Source organism: Apteryx mantelli, chromosome 3 (genome assembly GCF_036417845.1).
Source record: "Apteryx mantelli isolate bAptMan1 chromosome 3, bAptMan1.hap1, whole genome shotgun sequence".
Classification (NCBI taxonomy): Eukaryota; Metazoa; Chordata; class Aves; order Apterygiformes; family Apterygidae; genus Apteryx; species Apteryx mantelli.
The window spans coordinates 56,985,620-57,012,331 of NC_089980.1; the positions used below are offsets into that span (position 1 = coordinate 56,985,620).

The following is a 26,712-nucleotide window of genomic DNA, read 5'->3' on the forward strand; positions in this document are numbered from 1 at the left end:
AAAATATAGGCTGCAAATAACCCAGGCACAGGGACTTGTACCAAGTAAGATCAGAACAACAATTTCAGTGTCACCCCTTAGGGACAGTTCAGTGATCATGAGATACAGGCAACAGTTTCACAGTCCCCCCACACCGTCTTCTCCTGGCCTTCAAGTCCTGGATCTCTATTCTGCTGTGGCCATTGCTTTCCCCTGTGTCAACAGCTACATGTGCTGCATATCAGATTTCTTTCCCACATCTCAGGTGGCTGTGCTATCAGATCTTTTGCTGTACAGTGAAGGTCTCCAGTTTCCAGCTCCTGTCTCACTGTCAGTCGCCCTCCTCTCTGGCCTCCTTTACCTGATCTACCCCTCTTGCTGGAAGCTGCGTAGCCTCTCCCAGCTGGGCGTTAAGAGGAGCAATGCAGTGCTCCATGCTTCAGTCCAGCTCACCTGGCGGGGAGGCAGCTCCTTAGCATGGCTGCGGGATGCCAAGGCAGCAAGGAGAGGGGAGGCGAGAGAGAGGCGGGGAGAGGGCCTGAGAAGGAAGGGAGCAGCTCAGACGCGGGGTGTGGAAGACCAACGCCCACATCCAGCGAGGGTACTTCCTCCTGGGAGAAGGGGCTCAGCTCTTGGGTCTCCCCACAGCCCTGCCTTGGTTCCCAGCGTCCCAGGGGTGGGTGCTACCTCCCTGGTTTCCTCGGGGGTCATCAGCTAGCTCGAGTCTCGTTTTGCGCCACGCTCCTGTGTTTCCTGGGACTTTTGCCACGGGAAGTGCCCAGCCCAACACGACCCTTCCTCCTCCGGGCGGGGGTCTGGGAGGGAGCTGCTCAGGCGCGGGGGCCTGGAGACTGGTCTGCGGGGCGGTGGGCCCGGAGGGGCCCCGACCTGCTGCGGGGCAGGCACTCTCAGCGCTTTCTTCAACCGCGTGCTCCCAAGCGCAGCAGCAGTGCGATATTCGGGCAGTGAAAGGGAGGTGCCGTGTAACACCCTTGTCTCCTGGAAGCCCCCCAGGCAAAGCAGCAACGCCGCTCGGGGCAAGGCGCCGTGGCCACGGCGGGTTGAAGTCGCTGACAGTGTGACGCAAAACCTCCTAGATTTGGGGTTTGCCGTCTTTGCTGGTTTACTGGGCGGCGGAATCCCGTCAGCCCCGCCTGCCGCCCCCTAACGCTGCCGCGCGGGACCCGGGAAAGGAGGGCAGGGCCGCTCCCCCCCGCTCTCACGTGGCAGCCCAGCCCGAAGGACTACATTTCCCAGCATGCCACAGGCGCGCGAGGCCCCACGGCGGAGCCTCAGCGTAGCTGCCCCAAGAGGCGCCTGCTCGAAAGCGCGGCCCAGCTCCGGGCGCTACTCCGATTTCGCGGGGAGCAAGGGCAGATATCACCCTCCGCGCCGCCACAGCTCTGCACCGCGCCGCCCTCGCCGTGGTCGCAGTGCCGGCGGGCGTCGCCGAGGTGGCGCCTTTCTGTCAGGCACCCGTGCGGGGCGCCCGTCCGTGGCGCTGTAGGGGCGGGGCAGCAGCAGGGGGGCGGGCGGCACGGCGGGGGCCTGGCGGCGCGCGGAGCGGAAGCGGGTTGCCGGGGACACGCGGCCTGGCTCGGCGGCGGCACCGACATGAGCAGCAAAGAAGGTACCGGCGGCGGCGGCCCGCGCCTCCCTCGCTGTGCTCCTGGGCCCGGCCGTGGCGGCGGAGCGGGGAGCCGCTGTGGCGCGCACGGGTGCGGGCGGCGCCTGGCGCCGGGGCTGGCCGGTGCGGTGCGGCGCGGCGCGGCAGGGTCTCGCCGCCGCCGCCGCCCCTTGGCCAGCGCTGGCGTTGCGCGGGGCCGGTGCAGCTCCCTGAGCCGGCAGGAAACGAGTTCCATGAGGAAAGGAGTGAGGGGCTGGAGCCGCCCGAAGCGGGGCGGAGGTGGGACCCTCCGCAGTGAACTACTTGGCCCCTTCAACTGTGTTGTCAAATTGTAGTCTTGTACTTTTTTTGCAGGTATTGTTGTCTCTGTGTTTGGGTGTTACAGGTGTATCTATGGATATAGTGTAGAAATCTTCATCTTTGCAGATAAAAAACAGTTGTTATAGCAAAAAAATGAATTATTAGGCCTTTAAAGGGCTTGTAGCAGTAGCTAACCATACTCGCTTTGCTGCCTGTGTGATGTATTGGTCCAGGAAATCTCACAGACCTCCCTTTTAGCCAGGAAACAGGCTCTTTGGCTAGGAAACTTTTTTTTAAAAATTAAGTTGCTATTAATGCAGTCTGTGGTTTTCTGATAGTCAGGTTGTTGGTTGTGTAGTAGAACCTCTTTTTTCTCTCTCTCTGTTCCTCCATCTTTCTCCCTTTTTCTCCCTTCTTCCACCCCCAGCAGGCCTGTTTTTTTTTTTTTTCCTGTAGCTCATTATGATGTATCCAATATTTGGAAAACTGCAGAGAGTTTAATTCTCTGTAGCATTTTGAAGGTTGTGTTTGTAATGTTTTCAACTGCTACAGGAAAAACAAAACCTTGAACTTGTGTCTTTACAGAAGAGAAGGAAAAAATGATTTTCACTTTCCTCTTTTAGAATGTAACTACACCCACTTCTGGTTTTGGTTTGATAATAATAAACAATTAAATGGAAACATCTTAAAATCTAGTGTTCTTCTGTAATTTCTAAGTGGCTTCCTTTCCTTTTTCTTCTAAGGAAATTAATAGAACTCCATGCATACCAAAAAGGTATGCTTGTAGGTAAGGTTTTGGTAAATTTTGGCCACTGCCAGGAGCACAGAACTTAAAGCTGTCACAAAAGGGAGGTAGTGAGAGGGAGGAACAGTTGAGATATGAATGACTGAATGAGTCAGTCTTAGATGAAGGAAGGACAAAAGGAAGAAACTGCACAAAGTATAAGTCAGTAGTAAAACACAATCCAAAAGAGATTCTTTTTTTTTTTAATAAGGGTTTGAAAATGGAGACTAAGGAAGAAACATATAAGCCCAGTTGTAGAGAACAGCTTTGTCAAAGTGAGAAGAGAAGAAACTGATGAATGGGCAGAGTGTAAGGACCTAGAGATGCCAAACCGCCGAAGATTACCTTGAATAGTTTTTAATGATAGTCTACTTAAATTATCCCTTCAGTTCTTTTCTGATTACTGAAGCCCCATAACATAAATAATCACAGTAATGAAATGCTTTCAGTACTTTTACATTAATATGACTCCTGTCATGCTGAACATTTAAAATAATTTCTAAGAAAAGCCATGGACTAATCCTGTAGGCCCTTGCTCGCACAAGAAGTTCCATGATTAGGCCTTAACTGCAAGTCCCCTTGCTTTGCCATCCGAGTGGGATGCAACCATTCCCTTACAGACAGGAAACTTAATGGGTCATGAAGGCCTTAAAAAAAAGGGCATGGGGTCCTACCATACTCATCTATTGAGATCAGTAGCGGTTTTTCTAACTTTCACTGGAAAAGTGGTGGAGCAGGTGCCTTGCTAATGACAAGATGATGTCAGTTAGTGATGTCTCATACAGTAACCTTTACAGTTAAGTTCATGCAGTTATCTTATTGTACCCTGTAAAATATGGATAGAATTGGAAATGCTCTGAAGAGAGCCTTGCAATGCTGCTCATGCTGTGCCGAAATTGGTTAGATTTTACGTATACTTTTTTTGTGTGTGCTTTCTTTCTTTATTTTCTTTTATTACTAGGATCAGGTGGGTTCAGAAAACGAAAGCATGACAATTTTCCACATGGCCAAAGAAGAGAGGAAAAAGAGAATGTTAATCCATCATCAGCTTTGATGATGTCTTTTAAATGTAAGTAAGAATTTGAAAAACTAGATTATAAAAACGTGCAGTATAGAATTTGCTAGGAATGATGTATTTAGTGATGGGATAAACCACCTTTCTCTGAGAAGAAATTTGAAACTAGATGGGCACATACGCTTTTATACTTCAGAGGACTGATATGCGGGACATAAATTACAATTCTATGAGTATCTGTTAACAGTTTATTTAGAGAAATCATGATCTAAAAATGTTATTGTTATCTGTGAAGCATTCATAATATCTTCACTGTGATAACCAATTACACTTCCTCACTTTTCTATTTGTTCATTTTAGTTAGGCAGAAAGAACTTACATCAGTAAGTTGGAAGTGTTCTTTCAAATGATTGATCTCATCTTGCTTTTGTACTTTAATTCTTATGGAGTATTAAAATCACTTGACTTTTGATCCAGTCTAGCTTTTCTATGAAATACAACTATTCTTTTTACTAATCTGTGTATTTTCAACAGCAAATGTGCTTGCCTTAGTCAAATGCTTATTTTTCTTGTTATTGTTGTTTTTTTATTTTTAGAGAATGGTTAATCTTCTTTACTAATAATTGTGGAGTTTTGTGTGTGGATTTATTTCTTCCTGCATTTGTGTGAAAGTTGAAGTTAGCTTTGCGAACAACAGTATTGCAGAACTGATTTTATTAGTTAAAACAAATATTTTATGAGTGTTTAGGCTGCCTTAAAACTTTGTCAGGGTTGATGTGTATTTAAACCTGATTTATTAAGCAAAAGTAGTAATAAATGCACTTGATAAATTAACAGCTTTTTTGCTGTTCAGGACTGATGATTCAAAGATGCATAGTTGCCTGAAGATGGAGGTTGGTGTGTTGTACAGTTTTTCAGTGGTCCTTGAGCAAGTTGTATTCAAAGAGCTGAAATCACATAAAGGTCCCTGCATGCTTGTGAGTGCTCTGCTTGGCACATAGTTGCACTGTATGGCTCATCATGCTCTGTTCAGAGATGATTTCGTGTCTTTGCTCAGCGTGAAATGTGCTTAGAGCATGGGCTGTGGCGCTGCTCAGCAGTGCTGGCAGATGGTAGGTGGTGGCGACCTTGGCCACTGTGCCCCATGCAGGAGAAGCTGCCTCACCCACTCTGGGAAAAAGGCACCCCAAGGGAAAGGCCAGTGGGGTGAGGGCCAGCAGCAGTTACTGTAACACAGGCTCTCTGCTCTTCTGCACTGTATGCGCATGATAACCATGCCTGTTACTGCTATCATTGACTCTGCAGCGTTTCAACTGGAGCTTGACACCAGACATGATAAATATGAACGGCTTGTGAAGCTCAGTCGTGATATAACTATTGAAAGCAAAAGAACGATATTTCTGCTCCACAGGTTTACCAGGTAAGTTATGCTGTTTATGAAGACTTCTATGCTCATCTAGAAGCTGCCTTGCAGTGTTCTCTGTATTTGTGAAGAACAGCTGCAATGTTCTCTTAAGAGGGACTCGATTAACTTTCATAAGCATCCTTTAGGGTGGTTGTGAGCTAATGAATGCACACTCCAGTTAGAGAATTAAAAGATGCTAGCTGAAGTTTCTTAGTTGTCTTTATTGAAGTATCAAAGAGGATCAGAGCAGGAGAATATAGCAGGGGAAGAGAGCTCTCCAGCTTCCAGCACGCTGGAAGAGAAGAGCGGGAAGAGGTGAACATACACCCTTCCTTCAAGTTAGTTGCTTTTGCAGTTGCTTCCCCATTTTGGTTTTTGTAGTCCCACCTTAGCTCATCAATGCAAAAGGGAGGGGACCTGGGTTCTGCAACCTAAGAGGCTTTTGTGCAAAGTTTCCATGTGTTCTGTCCCCTCATGAGCTTTCAAGCAATTATCAGAAGTGGCATATGAAATGGAAGAATAACAGGAAAATTTGAAGCTTTCCAGAGCCTCTTGTACAAATGTTACTTTATATTTCAGATACAGTCTTACATGTAACAGCTGTAGCAACTCCCCTTGTTCCCCCCCCCAACTACTTTTTGCTACCTACCCATGCAGTTCTGCTATGTTAGTAACTATATGAATACATTTATAAATAGGGGGTAGGAAGTTGCCCTCTTTTTAACTTTGTCTTGTTATGAAAAGAAGTATTGTGGTAATTTCAGTAACCACCACAGCCTTGATTGTGAATAGCTGCTCCCTCTACAGGGGCTAGATATGCTGGGAACTGGTAGAGGAAAGAGCAGCAGCAAAAAAAAAAAAATCCTTTACTCTGAATTTTAGATTCCTGTTTTGTAAGAAAATTCCCATTTTCCTGAGAATGGGAGCTTTCCATGCTGTGTTCCTACTTCCCTCTCCTTTTCTTTCAGCCACTATTGTGGCTTTACTTTCAGAATCTCTTTGCTTTTAAATGCTTTTTCAAGACCAATCTATGAGTAGTCCCAAAATATATTGTAAACCTAATATGGCCAGCAGATTATTTGGGAGGGGGGAGTTCAAAGGATATTAGATAAACTAAAGTTTAAATGCCACATATATATTGTGGATGTGGGTGAGATATTTCAGCTGTTCCTTAATAGCACAATCCACAATTACTTTCTAAAAAAATCACATGTGAAGTAGATCATGTGTGCTCTATAATGTATTGCAAAATACTAAATTTTTTTTAGAAGTTAGACTTCTGCAAATACTGCCTGTTTTCTAGAATACTTTTTTGAAGCCTTTGTGCGTGTTTCTCATTGCTCTTAAGTAACAGTTAAGATTATAGTCTGGAGAAAGAACCACGCTGCCAAAACTGTGTGGTTGATTATCTTCATAGCAAGAGGGAAGTGCTTCAGAATCTACAATAGGTATCAATGAAAGCTAATCAAACTTTCTTATTCCAATATGTTCTTAATTTTTTCCTGATGTAATTGAATATGTATTGGTTAGTAAAAGAGAAAATGTGTAGTATCTTTTAACTATTTGCTTATATTCTGAAGGCAGCTATTTCAATTTCTGTTTTATGATTGCAGTGCTCCCAATGGTGAAGAAATATTAAATGAATCTGAAGCCAAGTTAGATGCTGTCAGACGGAAGATTAAGCAGGTTGCACAAGAACTGATGGGAGAAGACATGTATCAGTTCCACAGAGCTATATCTCCAGGTAAATTATGCCAAAATAGGAAAAGTATGCTATTTTGGACTAAAATATGTTTCTTTACCTAGCAGTGGTTCACCTTCATGCAGCAGGTCTAAATTTTTCACATGCCTACAGCTAAATCAGGACTTACATTCATCTTTGTTGTCAAAGTCAGCACTGGTACAGGACAGACTATGGCTCCACAGTCTTTTCAGCATTGCAGCTAGACAGGGATTTGAATGGGATCCTGCACCTGGGGCAGTTTGGAGCCTGACCTAAACTGAAATTGGTAGTAGTTTTCACAAATGTGCTAGGCAGTCATCTTTGACTGAGAGGGGTATGTGCAAGATATCCATTTACCCCAGCTGAAGGGTTATAATTTCTGTTAGGAGAGTGGGAGTGACTAAATTGTGAAATTATCCTATTGTGAATTGTTCAAGTTCCCAAATTAAAATCCTTGGATTAGTGTTCTCTTTCTTCTGAAGACTCGCAATGTGCTTCTCTCTCATAGTGTTCAAGCATTAAATCACAGTGTAAATCTGTTTCAATCACATCTCCTTCTATGTTAGGCCTTGTTTGTGGTGACATTTGAGTAAAATCTGCATCTGCTTCTTTAACATCTTGGTCAAATTATGTTGGTCAAAGTATAAAGTGTCTCACATTTATCAAATCTTGTTTTAAATGTATTGAAATCCTGTATGTCTTTCCTTGTTCAGGCAAGACTTCTCTTCAGTTGAGGAGAGCTGAAGATTTGCCCTGAATGATTGAATTGTTTAAAAATATCCTTAGGATTGTTTTTGCAAACTAGCAGCAGATATATCTATAAAGAGATGTAATTTACAAAACATACAGCGCAACAGGTTAACATATTCTTATGTCTGTGAACTTAAGCTTGTATAAGAGTAACACAATTCTTAAGTGAAAGGTAAGTTTGACGCTTCTGAACTGGAAGGAGCTTGCCATGCTGCAGTCTTCAATGGCTAATTCAGTTACACAGTCCTTTTACCTGTGATGTATTTGTTTATTCAAATTACATATGCATATTTACTCTCAGAAAAGCCAGTTAGAATCAGTTTGCATTTTGCTGCCATTTTAACTCAGTACTGTAATGAGGCAAGGAAAAGTAAAACAAGACAGTTCAAAACTCTGACGCTACTGCAAGGTAAATTCCCTCAGACTGTGAACGATGCTGGTCCAAATATATCTTGTTCTTGCTGAAAATCTGTTTGGATTCTCCTGTTAAGTACTGCTTATAAAAGCTGCGACTCCTTGCATTCAGCGTATAGGTGTTTGAACTGGTAACCACTATGAGCAAAATTTAAAAGCTTCACTGAGACTTGTAAACCTTGTCAGAATAACTTATGAGACCTGTAATCCCATGTGGCTCCACATATCGTTCTTTGTTATCTATATAACGACAGCTTTTGAGGTGTAGTAGAAGTTTATGGGTCTTTGTGAGACCTTGTGGTAGAAGCTGTTGGCCTTGACACCTGAGTAAAATTGTTGCTGGGTAATGAGCTACCATGCATCAGCTGCTTTGCAAGAATTGTCTGTCTGTCTTTTCTTGGTATGTGGTTCGCCATGAGTAAATTCAAAGTGGTGTACCTACCTCTTTCATTGAAGGGGAGGTTACCTCGAATTAGCTTGCATTTATCTCACGCATAACTCTGTATGCCTACATAGCAGACATATGGAAACTCCATAATCCCGTGATAACTTCTGTATGTACCCATGTCCTATAAAGCAAATGAGCAAACTTGACGCTACCTCCAGATTTTCTCCTCTTAGTAAATAAATTACTAGTTTTAGTTTTTAAAAAAATACATCCTTGCCAACTTGAAGTCAGGCTTTTACATAAAACGTATGTAAACTTAAGTTAGCAGTAGCAACCTGTAACTAAAGAAACTAATGAAAAAAATTTTCTCTGTTCAGGTTTGCTTTGCTTACTCGGTAAACATTAATACACAGCTACACTGATTCTTTTTATAATCAATTTCTGATTTGCATAAAGATCCTTATAAATATCAGAATGGAGCTGGATAAACTGTTTACAAAGCAACTGAAAATACACTTTCAGAAAAAATTCAATATTTCTAAAACTTTTCCCCAGTGTTTTAAACCTGTCTCATAAAATGATTAAGATATATTTGTCTATTGTAGAGCAGGCCAAATTACTATGGACTTCTGTTAGAGGAAGTTAGAGGCCTGCTGCCCTTGGATGATGACTCAGTGCCTCCACAGCTGCAAGGCACATCCCCACCACTTGAATGTGATTTAGAGCAGAGGGAGATTGTCACAGAACTGAAGAATTTTCTCAAGAGCCTGAATCTTATTGACTTCTCTAGGCAAAAAGAAAGGAAGGCAAAGAGGTGTCAGTGCATTGAATCATAAGGGGGAGCAGAAGTAGAGTCCACTCCCCATCCTTCCTGTTGATCAGGTGTGCAGTCTTTCAAACAAATGCCTGAACTCTGTAGTTTTGTGGACTGATACAAAAGATAGAAATATGCAGCCTCAATTGCATTTCTAGAGCGACTGTAAGTTGCATTGATTGGAGTGGGATTTCTTGGAGTAACAAATGGGTAATGGCTGTGCTTTTACCTTTTTTCCTTTACTTTCTCATGAGTCAGTGGCAAGTCTGTAGTCTCCTCAATTGCAACATACTGCCTGGCCCTGAGATCTCCCAGTTGTTTCCGTAATTAGGTAACTCTTGCCTCATTAAGAAGACTGGATATAAAATCCAGCTGAAATACAGTGGCCTTTGTTCCATTTCTGTAGACCATCCACAGTGTCTGCTTTAGTTCTGGCTCTTCTACATGATGTGCTTCTGAGGGGAGTTTGTGCCAGCTAGTGTCCATCATGCATTTTCTGTAAGGGATTGCGTTCAAATATATGCATTTATTACTGAGAAGACAGGCAATGCTTTCAGACCTGCTCTAAATGAGCTCATGTGCATGGTAAGTACAAAATGCAAATTTTTTCCTAAGCTTTACTCTCACCTTGTTCACTGAATGTTCCACTCTCCAGTTAGCCTTAGGGATGACAAAAAGGGACGTGCAGGCTTTGAGACTTGCAGGTCTTGACCATGCTGAAGCTGGGCTCAAGGAGGTGGCAAAGATGTAGAGATTCTTGCTGTCAGGATTATGAAACTGAGATAGAAAACCTACAGGCATAAAGAGTGAAGGGGCAGTTAGATAACTTTTCATATAAATAGTGTTGGTAGAAAAAAAGACTTTTAGTTGGGAGGAAAAAATCATGACAGGGTTTAAAATGTTGCTTTTGGATTTGTGTTTTTAAGTCTGGAGTTCTTAATTGTTGCTTTGCTTTTTCACAGTGAAATAGCTTGCATGCCTTTTTGAAAATTAGTGTAGCTACGAAGAATGCTAGATCTTTTCCCTTTATATATTTTCCAGAGTTGTAAGTCTTGACCTTCCATTAACCTAGTTCTCAATTCTGATTTATATTTTTAAAAAATTCTGGAGAACAAGTTAAAAAAAACTTGATGAACAAAAAAGTTGCAGTTAAAAAAAAAAAAACTAAAGAGACATCTATGTCCTATATCTCAAAAGCAGCATGTCCAATCAGCCTCGAACTTCCTAAAAATATTCTCTTTTGTCTTGAAACCAAACATGAGACATCCTTCTGTTCCCCACCCTACCTCTCCCAGGAAGAATAAAAGGGATCAAAACTGGACTTATAATGGAAACCATCTAAGCAGACTTAATTGAGGAGTCATGACTGTGGCTGCATAATAAAGCTGCCTAATACATATTTTATTCAGTATAATAACTGTTAGTCTATAAATAGAACAGTGCTATGAGTATAATGCTTGGGAATATTGTTTGCCACTTGTAATTGTTAAATGCTTTTTTTGGGGTTACTCCAAACAGTTGTTCTTTTGACTTGAAGATAAAACAATTCTGGCAGAGCACTAAAGGAGTTTCATGCTTTCCCTCATTAAGAATAGTGCTAATGGCACGCAGGACATTTCCCCAAAGGACACTTGCATGAGCTCAAACACTGAGTATAGCACTAATTGAACAACAACAAAAACTGATGACTGTTTTCTACACATTTCTTAACAGTACAGATTGTCCCAGGGGATGGTTAAACAAGCAAACAAAGAGATACTGAAATAATGAAGTCTTTTTTTAATGTAGGGCTCTTCATTTGTTGTGTTAGAACGTTCTGCTTTGTTGATATTTTTAAAGCTTTACTATTTGTAATATAGAATTCCTGCTCCTTTGCCCCACTTTGCAGTGTATACCTTATATATCCTGTGAGGAAATGTGTACTGTTTCTTTAAAATTCTTGTGAGACACCGTGGAAGAAAAGGGCTGCAAAAGATTGTGTGAATTAATGAAGCAGAGGGAAGAAACTTTTCAGGATTTTCTATTTATATTATATGTATATTTAACTCTAATAAAATATTATGGTAAAATATCAATAGGAAACAGCAAAGACCTGTATGAGCCTTAAAGACATGGAAGTGTATGCTCTGTAAAGTGTTAGAATTTGTGGAAATATTCTAAGTATCACCTAAATCCACTCTGCATACATGTAACAACACTGCATATGCATGTAACACTTGTGTAATGCAGAGGTATGAGTAAAAGCAGTGAATTAAGATAGGGTTGCACCATACGTGGGCATTGCATGGAAATGAATGGAATACCTTTTTAACATGATTTGTTAAATCAAATCTCCAGCTGTTTGAAGCCTTACTCAATCTTTTTGTCTGCTAATCGTGAAGGATTGGCGGGCGTGTGAGAAAACTGTAAGACTTCTGAACTGATAGCTATTCTCTATAGGGCAACTAGAGTGAAAACACTCTTAAGAGTGATAGTTCAAGCTGCATGTTGATGTTTTTACAACTAGGCCATCAGATTCTGCTAGGAGCAAGTGTAGGTGTGGTGTTGTCTTTACAGCTGATAGCTGTAAAGATAGCATAAGACAAAACATGGAATTTAAGCCCATATTTCTTTTGGGGCCTCTTCACTAGAATAGTGTAGAGTGATGATAATAGATGTAACTAGAACGTTTGGCTGACCTTTCAGTTGCTGTGTGCCTGTGCTAGCAGTAGTGGTGAATGGAGTGGTTTGCACACAGAAGCTCATTAGCTCTTTGTCATGTCTACACTTGCTCTGAATAGGATTAGATGATGAGGCTGTAAAATATCAGCACCTTGTCAAAACTATTGCTCCGTGACTGCTTTTGCTGATGATGATGTGGGAAATTCTGTGTAAAAGTTCAGCATTGACGCAGTCTAGCACATTTATATTGTGCAGACACTATTTGCGTTGTGAGTGGATGGTGTGATGTAGCTTATTCCTGTCTCCTGCCTTATCCCATTTAGAGTCAGTTTAGGGGTCTAATCATACTGTATAAAGCATCGGAAAAATTGTGTTGCTGAGTTGGATGAAGTCAAGGAAGTCTGCATGATTGAGAAGGAAATATTTTGATTGTGCTAGAGTACTGTATTTTAACTTCAGTATCTAGGACCACAAAACATGGTGCCATTAGAAACGCTACGGGAATGGGTGAGGTCTGTCTAAGTAAGACAGATGTAAGTTATTGATTACTTGTTTAAATAATTTGAGGGTTGGGGGGGGGGGTTTGGTATCATATGCAGGATTCTGATTGGAACACAAACTAAAACTACCACATACAGTCTTCTGTAATTTCTACTTTGTTCTTAACCTTTTTCACTCATCTTATGTAATGAACATCTCATACTCAAGGTATGCTAGGTACCTTTCCATATATATGTATTTCTAAAATAAATCAGTTAAGAACAGTTCTACATACCAGAAACAGTAGAAGTAGAACAATATTTTCTTCTTAAAGTTTAAAAACTAATAAAAATGGATGATGTATTTAATTGTATGTTAGGATATAAAGGAAAAGCATTTTACTGCATGAGGAAGGTATAATGAATTATTGTAAACGTCTCACCCAGGAAGAGACTTAAATACACCTAAAACTTAAAAGGAAAGATATCCATGAAGGAAGCAATCAGATTTCTGAAAGATGGTGGGAGAACATAATAACACAGGAACAGGATGTAGCTGAAGAATTAAAGTTCATCTCCTTGCAGTTGTGGGTGAGAGGTAAGATGCCAGAAATGGAAACAAAGTTTCCTGATGATACTGAAAAAATTAATGGAATTTGCAGTGAATAAGCTGATGTTTATCAGACCTAATTTTGTTAGTTTTTCTGTTTAATCACCAAGTATGTTTAAAAAAAAAATTTAGTCAAACTGATTTTCCTCACCCTGTAAATTGCTTTTTTGAAACTTGATGCCTTTAGCTTCTTGCATCTTACTGTCCTTTGATTATCTCTGGTTCATGCCTTTTTTCCACGTTCTCCAGGGGAAAGTAAAATGTCAGCAACTGTAAAGCCTCTTTAGTCTTTACTTTCTGCTGTAGTATTTTTGTGTTCATACACAAGAAATTAAAAACACACCTGGGAATAAGAATATGAATTCAGCCATGGCCAAACAGGGCATATTCTGTGTGTTTATCAGCTGATCCCTGAAGGTGCCATTGAGTTGGGCAGCATAAAACTCTAAGAGAAGCTACACAGTTTTCTAAAGATGTATATGGTGGCTTGGGCCAAGCAAAGATTGTCCTTTCATATATGAAGTTTTGCAATATTATTATGGCAAATACTGCAGCTGTTTATTTGAAAACCTGAAATTATGAAGAATTTAATGTATTGTTTGTCTGTAAATTCAGTCTCATAGCTAGTGAATGGAGGAATCCTTGTGCTGTGACTCAGGAGGTTTTTTAGACCTGGCAGCTGTATACATCAGTCATTCACCAAAGCTCTGTAGCCTTTATAGTAACCAGTTGCAGGAGGAAAATGAGAGAGGACCAAGAAATATCTATGAAGCTTTTTTGTATTATTGTTTTTCTTTAAATCAGATAGAAGAATGTGTCACAGAGGAACTCCATTCCAGAAAACAAAACTACACAGTATGATTAGATTTTTGTTCTACAGTCATTTAGCAAGAAACAGGGCTTGGTGAATGGTAGTGTACTTTTTTTTTTTTTTTCAAATTACCTCCCCCAAACTATATTTATGAGGGTAAATGGCCATCATTGGTGCTTTAGACCTGCTGGTGAGTTGGGGCCTTTATGCAGAAACTGCACCATTTTAGAGAGCTTTCACTGGGGTTTGAGCCGTCCAGAGAAGCTGTGTTGCCTTGGGTGCTCTTCCTTCTTTGATCATTACAGAATCACAGAATGGCTGAGGTTGGAAGGGACCTCTGGAGATCATCTAGTCCAACCCCCCTGCTCAAGCAGGGTCACCTAGAGCACGTTGCACAGGATCGCATCCAATCGGGTTTTGAATATCTCCAGAGAAGGAGACTCCACAACCTCTCTGGGCAACCTGTTCCAGTGCTCTGTCACCCTCACAGTGAAAAAGTTTTTCCTCATGTTCAGATGGAAGTGTCTGTGTTTCAGTTTGTGCCCGTTGCCTCGCGTCCTGTCGCTCGGCACCACTGAAAAGAGTCTGGTCCCATCCTCTCGACACCCTCCCTTCAGATACTTGTACACGTTGATAAGATCTCCTCTCAGCCTTCTCTTCTCCAAGCTAAACAGGCCCAGCTCTCTCAGCCTTTCCTCATAAGAGAGATGCTCCAGTCCCCAATCATCTTTATAGCCCTTCGCTGGACTTGCTCCAGTAGTGCCACATCCCTCTTGTACTGGGGAGCCCAGAACTGGACGCAGTACTCCAGCTGTGGCCTCACCAGGGCTGAGTAGAGGGGGAGAATCACCTCCCTCGACCTGCTGGCAACACTCTTCCTCATGCACCCCAGGATGCCATTGGCCTTCTTGGCCACAAGGGCACAGTGCTGCCTCATGCTTAACTTGGTGTCCACCAGCACTCCCAGGTCCTTCTCCGCAGAGCTGCTTTCCAGCAGGTCAACCCCCAACCTGTACTGGTGCATGGGGTTATTCCTCCCCAGGTGCAGGACCCTGCACTTGCCTTTGCTGAACTTCATGAGGTTCCTCTCCGCCCACCTCTCCAGGTCTCTCTGAATGGCAGCACAGCCCTCTGGTGTATCCGCCACTCCTCTCAGTTTTGTATCATTGGCAAACTTGCTGAGGGTGCACTCTGTCCCTTCATCCAGGTCATTGATGAATAAGCTGAATAAGACTGGACCCAGTACTGACCCCTGGGGGACACCGCTAGCTACAGGCCTCCAACTAGACTCTGCACCGCTGATCACAACCCTCTGAGCTCTGCCATTCAGCCAGGTCTCAATCCACCTCCCTGTCCACTCATCTAACCCACACTTCCTGAGCTTGCCTATGAGGATGTTATGGGAGACAGTGTCGAAAGCCTTGCTGAAGTCAAGGCAGACAATATCCACTGCTCTCCCCTCATCTACCCAGCCAGGCATTCCATCAGAGAAGGCTATCAGATTGGTTAGGCATGATTTCCCCTTGGTGAAGCCATGCTGTCTACTCCTGATCACCTTCTTTTCCTCCACATGCTTGGAGATGGCCTCCAGGATGAGCTGCTCCATCACCTTTGCAGGGATGGAGGTGAGGCTGATTGGCCTGTAGTTCCCTGGGTCCTCCTTCTTGCCCTTTTTGAAGACTGGGGTGACATTGGCTTTCTTCCAGTCTTCAGGCACCTCTCCTGTTCTCCAGGACCTTTCAAAGATGATGGAGAGTGGCTTAGCAATGACATCCGCCAGCTCCCTCCCATCGGGGCCCATGGATTTGTGGGTGTCAAGTTCGTTGTTTGTTCATTGGCCACACTAGCACTGTTGCTCCTCATGACCTGTTGAAACTTAAACTGACTCGGAGCTTCCTTTCTTTGATATCTTGAACGCTTGCCCTCAAGACCGTTAGATGGCAAATCTTTCACTACTAACTGAATGATTTTTAAATCTGGATTTCAATTCTCAGCACAGAGCAATAGAAGATACTCAAGAGAGCAGGGAAACCTACTTGTTCACAGTAATACGTATTAGCTAACTACCTAGGAGCAAAGTACAAACTTGTGAATTTCTCATCCAAGATGAGCCATCTGCAGAAAAACATTTGTCATAGGTACATATGTTTCTAATAACAATAACAAAAAAGGTTTGATTGAACTATTTTCCACAATGTGAGGTTAAGCTATTCTCTGCAGTTTTCTACAGGGGTTTTGTGCCTGTTTGGGAAATTAATTTCACTCTTGCAGGCAGTATGCTTATTAAATAGGGAACCTATATTTGTTTCTTTAGTTACTGGGAAAACAGACTAACTTTTGGATCGCTTCTTCCCTAACTTTGTGTGGTTTGGTGGCCTAAACTTTAAGCAAACAAAGTGCAAGCAATGTTAACACTTCAATATCTGAAATGCACCACTTCAACACACAGAGCTAGAACGGAACAGAGCTTCATAGTGGTTATGGATGTATGAAATAGCAATTGACAAACCATTCAGGGCTTGATATGAGAAATTTGCAACAGTTTAACTACTGAAATAATATTTAACCGGTTTGGACAAATCACTGCTAGACATGATATGCATTTTTATTTTAGTCATATTCCATTAGTAATCAGTTCCAGCTAATTAAATATAAGCTTCTCTGACCGTAAGAAACATTCACATCCAGGTTTATACTGATTACTAAATTGATTTCAAAACTGAATTGATAACTGGACCATCTTGTTTATGTGGATGTAGACTGAGCTGCATTTTTTTCTTCCCAGTTCCCTTAAAAATTCAAAGACTTTGTATAGCTCTACTTGGCATAATGACTCAGTATCTGAAGCATTACTCGGTGAATAGAAATAGTAAGAAAAAGCACTTTTCAAATTTAAAAGTTTTTATGAACATTTTCTCTAGTGCTTTCTCTTTTTTTTTTAAAGTTATTCCCATTGTATAAAATCCATTCTTTGATGGAATTATAATTCTTTTAAACTTTTTTCACAACAGGATGTCCAGATCGTAAGTGTCTCTGAGGATAGCTGGCTCTATACTTTCTCTGTATGCTGTTATAAAATTAACCTTTGACTTCACACTCACAACCAACTAAGCAGCCGTTAGATTGTTTCACTGCCTCAGTTTTAATTTAATTACTTAAGTTTTTACTACTTGTGCCTATAAAGAGAACTGTGAATGTAGGGAAGGCGGTGTTGCAAACTGCAGACAACTCTAAATTGAGGTGACTGAGGTGTGGATTGTGAGTTTCATCTTCATAGAATGCTAACTTTGAAGGATAATGATTTAATATGTGTATTAATACTTTTGAATTTATTGCTTGTACTTCTTTCAGCTCATGTATTTAGTTAATTATTTCCTTATTTTGTTAATTCTCCCTCTCATTGACCAACAAGCTTGTAAAAGTGGTTTCTTTGAAGCTACTGCCCTCCCCGTGTTCTGCAGAGTTTAGGAATAAGGGCTTTCTAGTTTAACTTGTTTTTGTCTCTGTTAAGGATTTCCAGAAGAATAAGACTTCCTTTTTTTTTTTTTTTTTTTTAAGAGGGTAACTTGGCAGCCTAAACATCATGATAAGATAGAGCTATAGCTATACTTGATTTCATAACGGGTTCACAAATGGGTAGTTTTGCTTGACTCACCCCATAAATAACACAGCCCATCTGCCCTACAGTGATGCTAGAAGGCAATTGCTGAAATTAATTCTGTATATTTTCCTACCATCTTTCTAGTGGCTGCTGTAGACCCATAATTCCTGCTGCATGGTTTAGGGGAGGGACTGGGAAGGGGGCGTAACACAGGCTGTCATCTACTCATTTCCTAACTGTCAGCAGAGACCATGCTGTGAGTGGGGGAAAAAGAAGATACACAGAAAGAGGAAGGAAAGAAGATGAAGGGAGAGAAGGAAAATAATTCTGAGAAGAAATAGGGAGACAAAGGTTATTCTGGAAGTTTGCCCGTAGTGTTGGCATTGCTAACCTTAAGAACTCAGAGCTATGAAATCCATTTTACCCTCATTTTTAACTGTTGAACTTACCTAGAAAGGAGAAACTAAATAAATTTTAGGAGGAAACTTTCACCTTGTTTGAGCCATCATTCTAAGTTAAAACTTCAGTGCATGTGTCAACTTCTACTCAGGTGGGATTAAATTCTATTTATCCTAACCCTACTCCTCCAATTAAGGAACTGCTATTCTTTACCTATTTCTTTTTAGATATATCTATCTTTTCCTACCTCTTATCCATTCATTTGACTCTTGGATTGAGTGCTCCCATGACTTGGGTTTTTGAAGAAACTTGATTTCTTGCTAGTATGGTATTAGGTTTCTTAAAGAAACTGATTAACAGTTGTTTCTCAGAGAGTTTGTGTATATAGACAAAGGCAAAAATCTTTAATATCAGCTGATACTGTTGGAAAAAAATGGCACAAGCTTTCAGGCACAAAATTTCCTTCTTTATTGGAAATATGTGCTCAGAGGATACCTCAGTGCAACTTTCCCATTCTTACATAGAAAATATATTTTAAAAATATAGATGAAAACTATTATACTGGATCACTGTAACTTGTCACTAGTACAAGCTATTTATACAGAGTAAATGTACTAAAATATCAAAATACTTAAGCATTCTGTTACCTTATATCTGTATTTTTAAGGAATCCTCGTAGCATAATCAGATGCTTTTAATTGGGATTTCTGTTGCATGTACTAAAAAAATGAATCACATAAAAGGCAGTCTTACAAACTATTCCATTGCTGGCAGCTCAACCCGTAAATAATCCAATTTTGGACTAAATCCAAAACAAGAGCATAAGGGGAAAGGTATTTTTGGATGGAGTAGTGAAATGGGATGAGGTTTTTCACCTTGGGGATTATTTGCTGAAAATAGCGGATGTCCTTCCATTAAGCTAAAACATAACATGTTTAAACATCCTTTTACCTGCACATGAAAACACCTTATTTCAAGGTCTTGGGTCATTGAAATGTCATATTTTAGCTACTTCTAGAAGAAGGACTTGAAAAAGTGAAATATGAATATTTTTGCGAAGGAGTTATCAGTCTGTTTCTCTATCAGCTTCAAATAAGGTTTTGTAAGGCTTACTTGTTTAAAAAGTGGGAGGTAGGTCTCCTAATTCTGAAGAGGAGGTGAAAGTAGGTGACAAACCAGATTGTGTGTGTGGCTTTCACCTGATGGTGTTAAACGGAAGCAGTAAGGAGGATAGTGAAACATGTCAGCTAGAATGGGAGGTGAAGAGGTTGTGTATGTATATAAGAAGAAGGAGCCATACGTTTGTCCTGGAGAATGATGAAGTGTGTGTAGGGAAGGACTGGACTGTGAAGTGAGTTGAAGTTGGGGGTTATGGTTGATCAATAAAACTATACCAGAAAGTTTTAGAACTGATTTTGTCTCTTTGAGAAGCTGGGTAAATGCCAAGTTGATCCTTCATGTCTGATAGTCTTGTCCAGACAGCAGAGAGATGTTCTCACAGATGTTGTCATGTTAAGGGCTGCTGCATCTGGTAGCTTAAAACTTATGCACAGAAACAGCCAAAATGTCATAATAAATCACTAGTCATATAACAACTGCATTAGCAGCATCAGTCAAGAAAAGAACAGGTGATGAAATCCACCTCTCTGCAACTTCTGAAGTTATTAATCTTAGAGGATCCCGATTAACTTTCCTCTAGTATTCTTCCATTACTTATGCCCCAGATGCTTTACCTAAATTCAGTAGATAAACTATTGTATTTAGTTGGCCTTGCAGCTCCTTGTATTTGTGCAAGAAAGGGTTGCATGTTCTCACTTGTGGAAAAGCAGTGCTGAGTGACTTTGGCTGCTGGTTGTTTGTTCTGCTTTTCCCACTACTATCGTACTGAAGCATAAAGGGTGCAAACTGAACTGGCCTTCTGAATTGCCTCCCCCCTCCCCCCCCCCAAAAAAAAATATATGTATGTATACACACACGCACACACATGCACACACACGCACATATATATGAAAAAATTCAGGTCACTCATGAGACCTTTGTGATTGTAATGTGAAAGGCTGCCTACAATTGACCTTTCCCTTCAGGTCTCCTACAGTTTTTCTGGGATGTTTCCACCCTCCTCTGTTGTTCAAATCTGTTCTCTTTTTTTTGGTTTGGACTTTTGCTTTGATCCAGATGAAATTTAAAATTTTTTGCTGCCTCCTGCATAATCTCCATAGGCCAAGATCCTGGCCCTACAGAGGTCAGTTGGGGATTTTAAGAATATCCTAATGGAGCCAGGATTCTACTTCTGGTACCCTCATTTACCTCCAAGTTTTCTCATTTTACATACTGACAAAACTACTGTCTAATCCTGTCCCAGTTGCAGCTTGATATAGCAGTGTCATCTCCTTTGCTCCTCTTAATGTGAAATCATTCTCTTAAAGTTTTTCAAAATGCCTCTGTGAAGATGATGTGTGTCATGTTACAGTCTGTTCTTTTAACTTCCTCCTTTGGCTTTGTCACACTGTTCATAGGTCAGATACAAATGGATTGTTTTTGTCTTCAAAACTCTTTAGTTTAGTTCTACCATGCCTGTTTGCTGCAGGTTCATTTCGGCTTTTTTCCACCAACAGTACCAACTTCAGTTGTCTGCTTATGAGCTTTTTCTACATGCTTTCCCCAAATCTGCCCTCTGCACATAAGAAAAAGTTGTCAGAATTTATGAAATCACTCTCTGAACATTCAAGTTCTTTTTTTAGATCTCACCTTTGCTATAATGCATATAGAAAATCGCCATCTGCGTATTAGGTTGTGGGAGGTAATTGTGACAGGTGGCTGCAGATGGCATACAAATCTGGTACAAGCTGTAATTATTTGTTATCCCAGTTTTTATTTCCTTGCCAGCACACCAACTTCTTTTGTTCCCCCATATGCCTTGTTTTTTAGAGAGTAAGTTCTGTGGGACAGAGCTGTCATTCAGTTTGTTCCCCTTGTTGGACATTACAGTCCTGTCTGGTTGAATTTTTTTTTTGTGCGTGTGTCTTAATATGAGTGATTTGTAACAACAGGTGCTTTGTCCTGGGCATGAATTTCACCTAACCTATATGTTTTAAGGACTCTGTTCACTAATTCCCACAAAACAGAAGCGGAAAATTCAGGTTTAAACAGGTATCTACTGTCGCGAATGAGATGAAATGAAGGAAACTTCATTTCTGGATGAAAAATGACATTGGAGTAAAAATGTTTATCTGCTGTGCTTTTGGTTTGGTTTTTCGTATTTCGGATGAGTGTTGTGTTAAATTAGCTTTTCATGTTATTTCTAGATTATCTTAGTTTTCACCTTTTACTAGTAACCTTAAAATAACCTAATTTAAAAGATTTCTAAAATAATTGTAAGCATGGATCAGTACTGGAAAGTTTGAATCATTATTTTAATTCTTCTGTTGTTTCCACAGGGCTTCAAGAGTATGTTGAGGCAGTCTCATTTCAGTATTTTATCAAAACACGATCTTTAGTTAGTGTTGAAGAGATCAACAAACAACTAATATTTACAGTGGAAGACAGAGAAGAAATAACAAACACGGTAAAAGTTTTTCTTTTCTCATATGAGAGAAGACTCACACAAGTCTTTGCAGTCACTTGGCTTAGTTGCATCTTTTTGGCATATCATTAAATAAGTTCAGTTAGAGGCATGGGGTTAGATGTACGTGTGGACTTTGACTCACTTGTTCAAAACATGCTTTTTATTCTGACAAGTAGTAACCTAAATCTATAGGATAGAAGTTTTAATCATTACACATCCTCTTCGTTCAGGACAAACTGAGCCCCTTCTGGTAGGCAGAAAGATCCAGGATAGTAAAATACTAGCAAACAAATGTAGAGCAGAAGGTTTTTTATGGCTGTGATTGTGTCTGTTAGTCTGCTGGTGAATAGTGGTGTAGCAAAGGTTGGAGGAGACGAATCCAAGAGACAGAGTGAACTCTGTGGAAATCTTATTGCTCAGTAATGAACTAATCACAGGAGGCATTAGCAAAGAGCGAACTGTACTCAGCTGCTATTAAAAAGCATTGTCCATGTCTTAGTTCAGTCTTTTGAATCTTCCCTGGAGTTGATCTTGAAGCTTCCTGTCAGAGGACAAGTTGTGTACCACCTCACTAATCCTGTATCTGCTGTTTCTTGACCTGCCTATGTTCCTATCCTGCCCTAAATAAAACTTTTTGCATGGGGACAAACTACTACCACTGATCAGTTAACTGGATACAGTTTGATTGATGGGGAAGAGGGGGTTCTGCAGAGGAGCACAGTGTTACTGCTTTAGATGAATTCTGGAGAGTGCTGCTGTTGAAGAGATTCTGTTGTAAAGCACACTTTTTCTTCATTCTCTTAGTAAGGTATTTGCAAGCAAAACCAAGTTTTCAGCTTAAGTTCACTTGTTCTTACCAGAAGCAAAGCCATTGCGACATACTTGTTTTCACAGATTGTGAAGTTGTTAAACCACTCCCCCACAACCCTGACTAGATTTGTGAATTTAGGTGGAAGTATGTTGTGGGAACAAGTGAACAGAAACAAACTTGTGTTGTCTCCTGGGTGGCCAATATTTTGGAAATAAAAATATGGGAAATTAGGATGTAGGAGCTTTTGTCACTTTGTGACAAGTTTTCTTCAAGAAGTGTTTGTTCAGATATTTAATAAATTGAGTTGATATAAAACAGGTCTGAGAAACTACATCTGTTCTATCCAGCATCCTGTAGAAATTCTGTTTGCAAACAGAGATGCTAGATGCAGGGCATGTTCATTATGCTTGCCAGAATGGAAATTGCATCTCAAGCGGAAATGATGCTTTCATACTTTACAGAATGCTGGAGGGAGAGATTAGCAACTAGTACTTCTGAAAATCCAACTGTGTGGAAGTGCCATGGAATTTATTTTTCCAGAATGTTTTTAATTACCATTGCTTTACAATTACATTAGATAAGGTCATATGTATCTGAACTGTCATGGACTACTTTTTCCTAATTTTCTGTACTGAACTTTGTTCTGTTCTGTCTTCAGACTTCCAGTTCCCAGGATAAACAAACAAACACTTGGAGCCTGAAGGTAACACCTGTAGATTACCTGCTGGGAGTGGCTGATCTAACTGGAGAGCTGATGCGACTGTGCATCAGCAGTGTTGGAAATGGTGACATAGACACGCCTTTTGAACTGAGCCAGTTTTTACGTCAGATTTATGATGGTTTTACTTTCATTGGCAACACTGGACCTTATGAAGTGTCTAAGAAGCTGTATACCTTGAAACAGAGTCTGGCCAAAGTAGAGAATGCCTGCTACACATTAAAAGTACGGGGATCTGAAATCCCAAAGCACATGTTGGCTGATGTGTTCTCCACCAAAACAGAACTGATTGACCAAGAGGAAGGTCTTTCCTAAAATAAGGAGACTGTTGCAACCCAGAAGGGAAGTGGACTTATAGAAGAGAAAGCTTGCTAGGGTTTGTGTTTGACCCTTCTCAAAGCTTTTTAGGTAGAGATGTTCTTAGTTTTGTCTACGAGAAGATTGTTTGCAATGGTAATTTGTAACCAAAAATACTTTTTATGATGTGCAAGAGAACAAATGTTTGACTTTGTCCTCTCAGCATGGAATTTCCTGTATTGCTCCATTGTATCTTCTTTCAGAATGACCAAATGTTCCACTGTGCTCTACACCAGTGATTGTCGATTGTGTGAGTCACCTCAAACTGTTGTGGTTGCTATTATCAGTTTTCAGCCAGCACATCAGTGCAAAAATGGTTAAGTACTGTGATTCAGTATTATCCACAGGTTTATGCTGAACCCTGTTTTCTGAGTACTTAGTTTCTGTATTTGTGTCAGAGCTAAAACAATGCACCTATGTATGTATAAGTTCATACCTTGGCTTGAAACTGAGGTGGTGTCAAAGGTGCAATGTAACATAAATTTTGTCTGATTAATGCTTCTGTCATGAAACTGAAGCTAGGTCAGCTTTTCACAAATTGACGATAAAGCTAAATACACCAGATAAATATTACTGAGCGCTCATCACTTTAGCACTCAGTTCAGATTCAAGCTCTGTAAGTTACACTGGTGCTTTACAGTTTTGACATCAGCTAGAAAACTCTGTTTAAAAAAAAAAAAACAAAAACAAAAAAACCAAACAAATGTATTGGTTTACTTTTTTTTTGTAACACATTTTAACGCAGAATCTGCCATCTTTCTGTTCCTAGACAAAAGCGGAAGACCTGCCAAATATGCTTAACATGGATAACTCAGCATTAGGGCAGGCTGTTTTTGTCCCAAAACAAATGTGCTGTGGTATTGGAACTCTGCTGTCCTCTGTGTTTGTGTTGTCCTGAGGATCTCCAGTGGGATTGAACTGGTATAAGTGAAAGGGCTAGCTTGAAATATGTTAGCAAGAGCTGTATCATGTGCATGTTCCTATGGAAAGGAAATTGCAAACAGAAACAAGGGAGACATTCTGACTTCCACACTTATCTTTGAGGTGGGTATGTCACCGTTGGCAAAAAATCAGAATTTTCTGCCGGTGTCTGAAGTTATGAAAGTCTGATAGTGTACATTATGCTAAAGGAAAACAGATAAAATAACATGATCTTTAGACTCCAGGAAGTAGGCCTCCCAACTGCAAATGAAAATACTGCATGTTTTTTATTTCCACTTCCATATGCTGTGATACTGCCAATATTTTTCCCATGAGCATGTCATTAAGTAGCTTGGATCATCTGATATATGGACAAGAATGGGCAAATACATCTCTTTCATGTTTGTCCATTGTTTCCATGTAAAGCAATATGTGGTGAGTTGAAAAAGTGTGTTTTTCCAAATGTTTAATACTTTTTTACAATAAATTCTGAAAAGCAATCACTACATGTATGTTGGTTCTTTTGCCTGTTGGTCCTAACGGCAAATAAGGATAAAAGTTTCCCTCTTATGTGCAGGACTTGATTCAGGAGTTTCACACCATTCCTATAATCATACTTGGGGGGGCACCACCTGATCCTGAATCTCTTTTCTTTCTCACTAGTTTTATTCTGTGAAGCCTAAGAACTAGCTAGGATTCAGACTACATGTGATCCTCTTGAATTCAAAAAATGCAAAGGATTCAGATAAAACAAGTTTATCACTGCAATAAATCTGCAACGGTACCCACATTTTTAAATCTCTCCTTGTTTTTTCTCTCCTTTTTTTTCTGCTGGGAGGAGGGGAAAGAAAGGAGAAGGATGCCTATTAATAATGAATGCTCTATTTTTCAGGAATGCATGCATCTAGAGCTTCAGTTGAATCAGGCAAGAGTATAGTGCTATGCCTTTTGGGATAGTTTAACTTACTGCAAGTAACTGCATGTGAGGTGTACATGTGTGAAGCAAAAGTAGGTAGTTATTAGAGGTATTCTGTGATATTGAACAGAGGTGTCTCTTGTCTATTCTAGCAGCTTACAGGTGAAAGTTAAAATTTTCATAGCACAATTTAGAAAGGGGTGAGATCAACTCCACCAAGCCAGCAGTGCTTAGCAGAGTGACTAGAGGCTAGAGCCTTCCTGTGTGGCATTAACCATGGATGAGCACGCAGTGGCCATCACGTTAGTCAAACAGCCATTGCTTTTGTACAGTCACTCGTTTTTAAATTACAGATGTATGAAAGAGTATTTTTTTTCTAGCAATCTTTATTAGTAAAGATTCTTTCCAAAAATACTTATTAGCTCCAACATTTTGCAATTTAAATATATTTTCTGTAAGGCTAGAGAAAACTTTTTAATGATAGACGTGATTTCTAAGCTTTCTCAGGCTGCTTTGTCTCTAATCAAAGCTGTGAATATTTTTAATAGAGAGCAAAGTGTGTGTGTGGTGTATTAAAACACCAGCACAGATGGGAAATAGCTAATGGCCTGCAAACCTCCTGCTCAAGGAAATATTTTCCCCCCGAACAATTACACTGTAGCTATTTGAAAAGTGACAGACATTTATCAGCAAAACAAGTTGCTAAACAAGCAATGGCAGTTTTCCCATTTTTTTATCCCATTACTCTGTGGAGCCATTGATGTGCTTGGTCTATAGCCAGAACAGGACGACGTCATAGCAGATGTTTCACGAGGGCAGCTTTGCGTGCTAAAAATCATCTGCCTTTCTAAAATCCCCTTTCTCAGAAATGATTTTTCTTTGTGTTCACTTTTGTACTGACTATTAATTTGCAGTGAGGAAAATAAACCCAGCCACATTTAGCTTCCCACAACTGCCAGAGAAGTTATGCAAGAGAAACTTCCTGTTGACAGGACACGTATGTCTGTCTGCTTATAGTCCTGCTTATTTGGATTTTTATAGAGCTTTTATCAAAAATCAAACATATAGTATTTAAACTGGGTGCTGTATGGAATTCTGTGGACCAGATTCTGGCACTGTCCAAAAGTGCTCATAATTTAAGATTAGATAAAAGAGTAATCATCATAACCATAAAGAAGATGGTAGAAAGGGGGAAGACAGCATTTTTACCAGACTCTGTGATAGTAGTTTGGTTTTCATTTCCAAAATAAGTGGTAACCTTTCTAAACTTTGGGAAGTTTTCAAGTGTTGACAGTAAAGGGTTAGCTGGGAAGGGAAAAGGCAGTAGAGAGGCAAAATGGAAGGAAGTGAGGTGGAGACAGACAAAGGGGGGAAGAGTGGCAAGGAGTGGGGCAGCACTGAGGAAGAGCTGGGTGAGCTGCAGGACAGGGGGTGCACATGTGAGTGAGGTGGGACTGGGGAGGATGCAAGGGACAGGAAGACCAACCTGCAAGAAGTTGGAAACAACACTTAAAACCCAGGTGACTCAGCTAAAAGAGAAACTTGGAGTTGACTGCAACTGCTGAATTTAAAAAGACAAGGTCCCCATAGCATGTATCCATCATTGCATCATAAATAAGGGGAACTTGATTTTCTGAGCTGCTGAGAACTTGCAGGTCCTGCAT

General features: G+C 40.6%; 1 protein-coding gene across 1 annotated transcript; it reads left to right on the plus strand.

Moving 5' to 3' along the window:
• Positions 1 to 1,534: 1,534 nt before the first annotated feature.
• Positions 1,535 to 24,638, plus strand: TSNAX (translin associated factor X). Its single transcript, XM_067293453.1, has 6 exons — positions 1,535 to 1,609; positions 3,652 to 3,759; positions 5,011 to 5,125; positions 6,724 to 6,854; positions 21,198 to 21,325; positions 22,795 to 24,638. The coding sequence occupies exons 1-6, from the start codon at positions 1,594 to 1,596 to the stop codon at positions 23,167 to 23,169; spliced, it is 873 nt and encodes a 290-aa protein (XP_067149554.1). The 5' UTR covers positions 1,535 to 1,593; the 3' UTR covers positions 23,170 to 24,638.
• The last annotated feature ends 2,074 nt before the right edge of the window (positions 24,639 to 26,712 follow it).

Coding starts and splice junctions, on each gene's coding strand:
- TSNAX (XM_067293453.1), top strand. Junction 3,760..5,010: donor TTTGATGATGTCTTTTAAAT/GTAAGTAAGAAT, acceptor TTGACTCTGCAG/CGTTTCAACTGGAGCTTGAC. Junction 21,326..22,794: donor GAGAAGAAATAACAAACACG/GTAAAAGTTTTT, acceptor TTCTGTCTTCAG/ACTTCCAGTTCCCAGGATAA.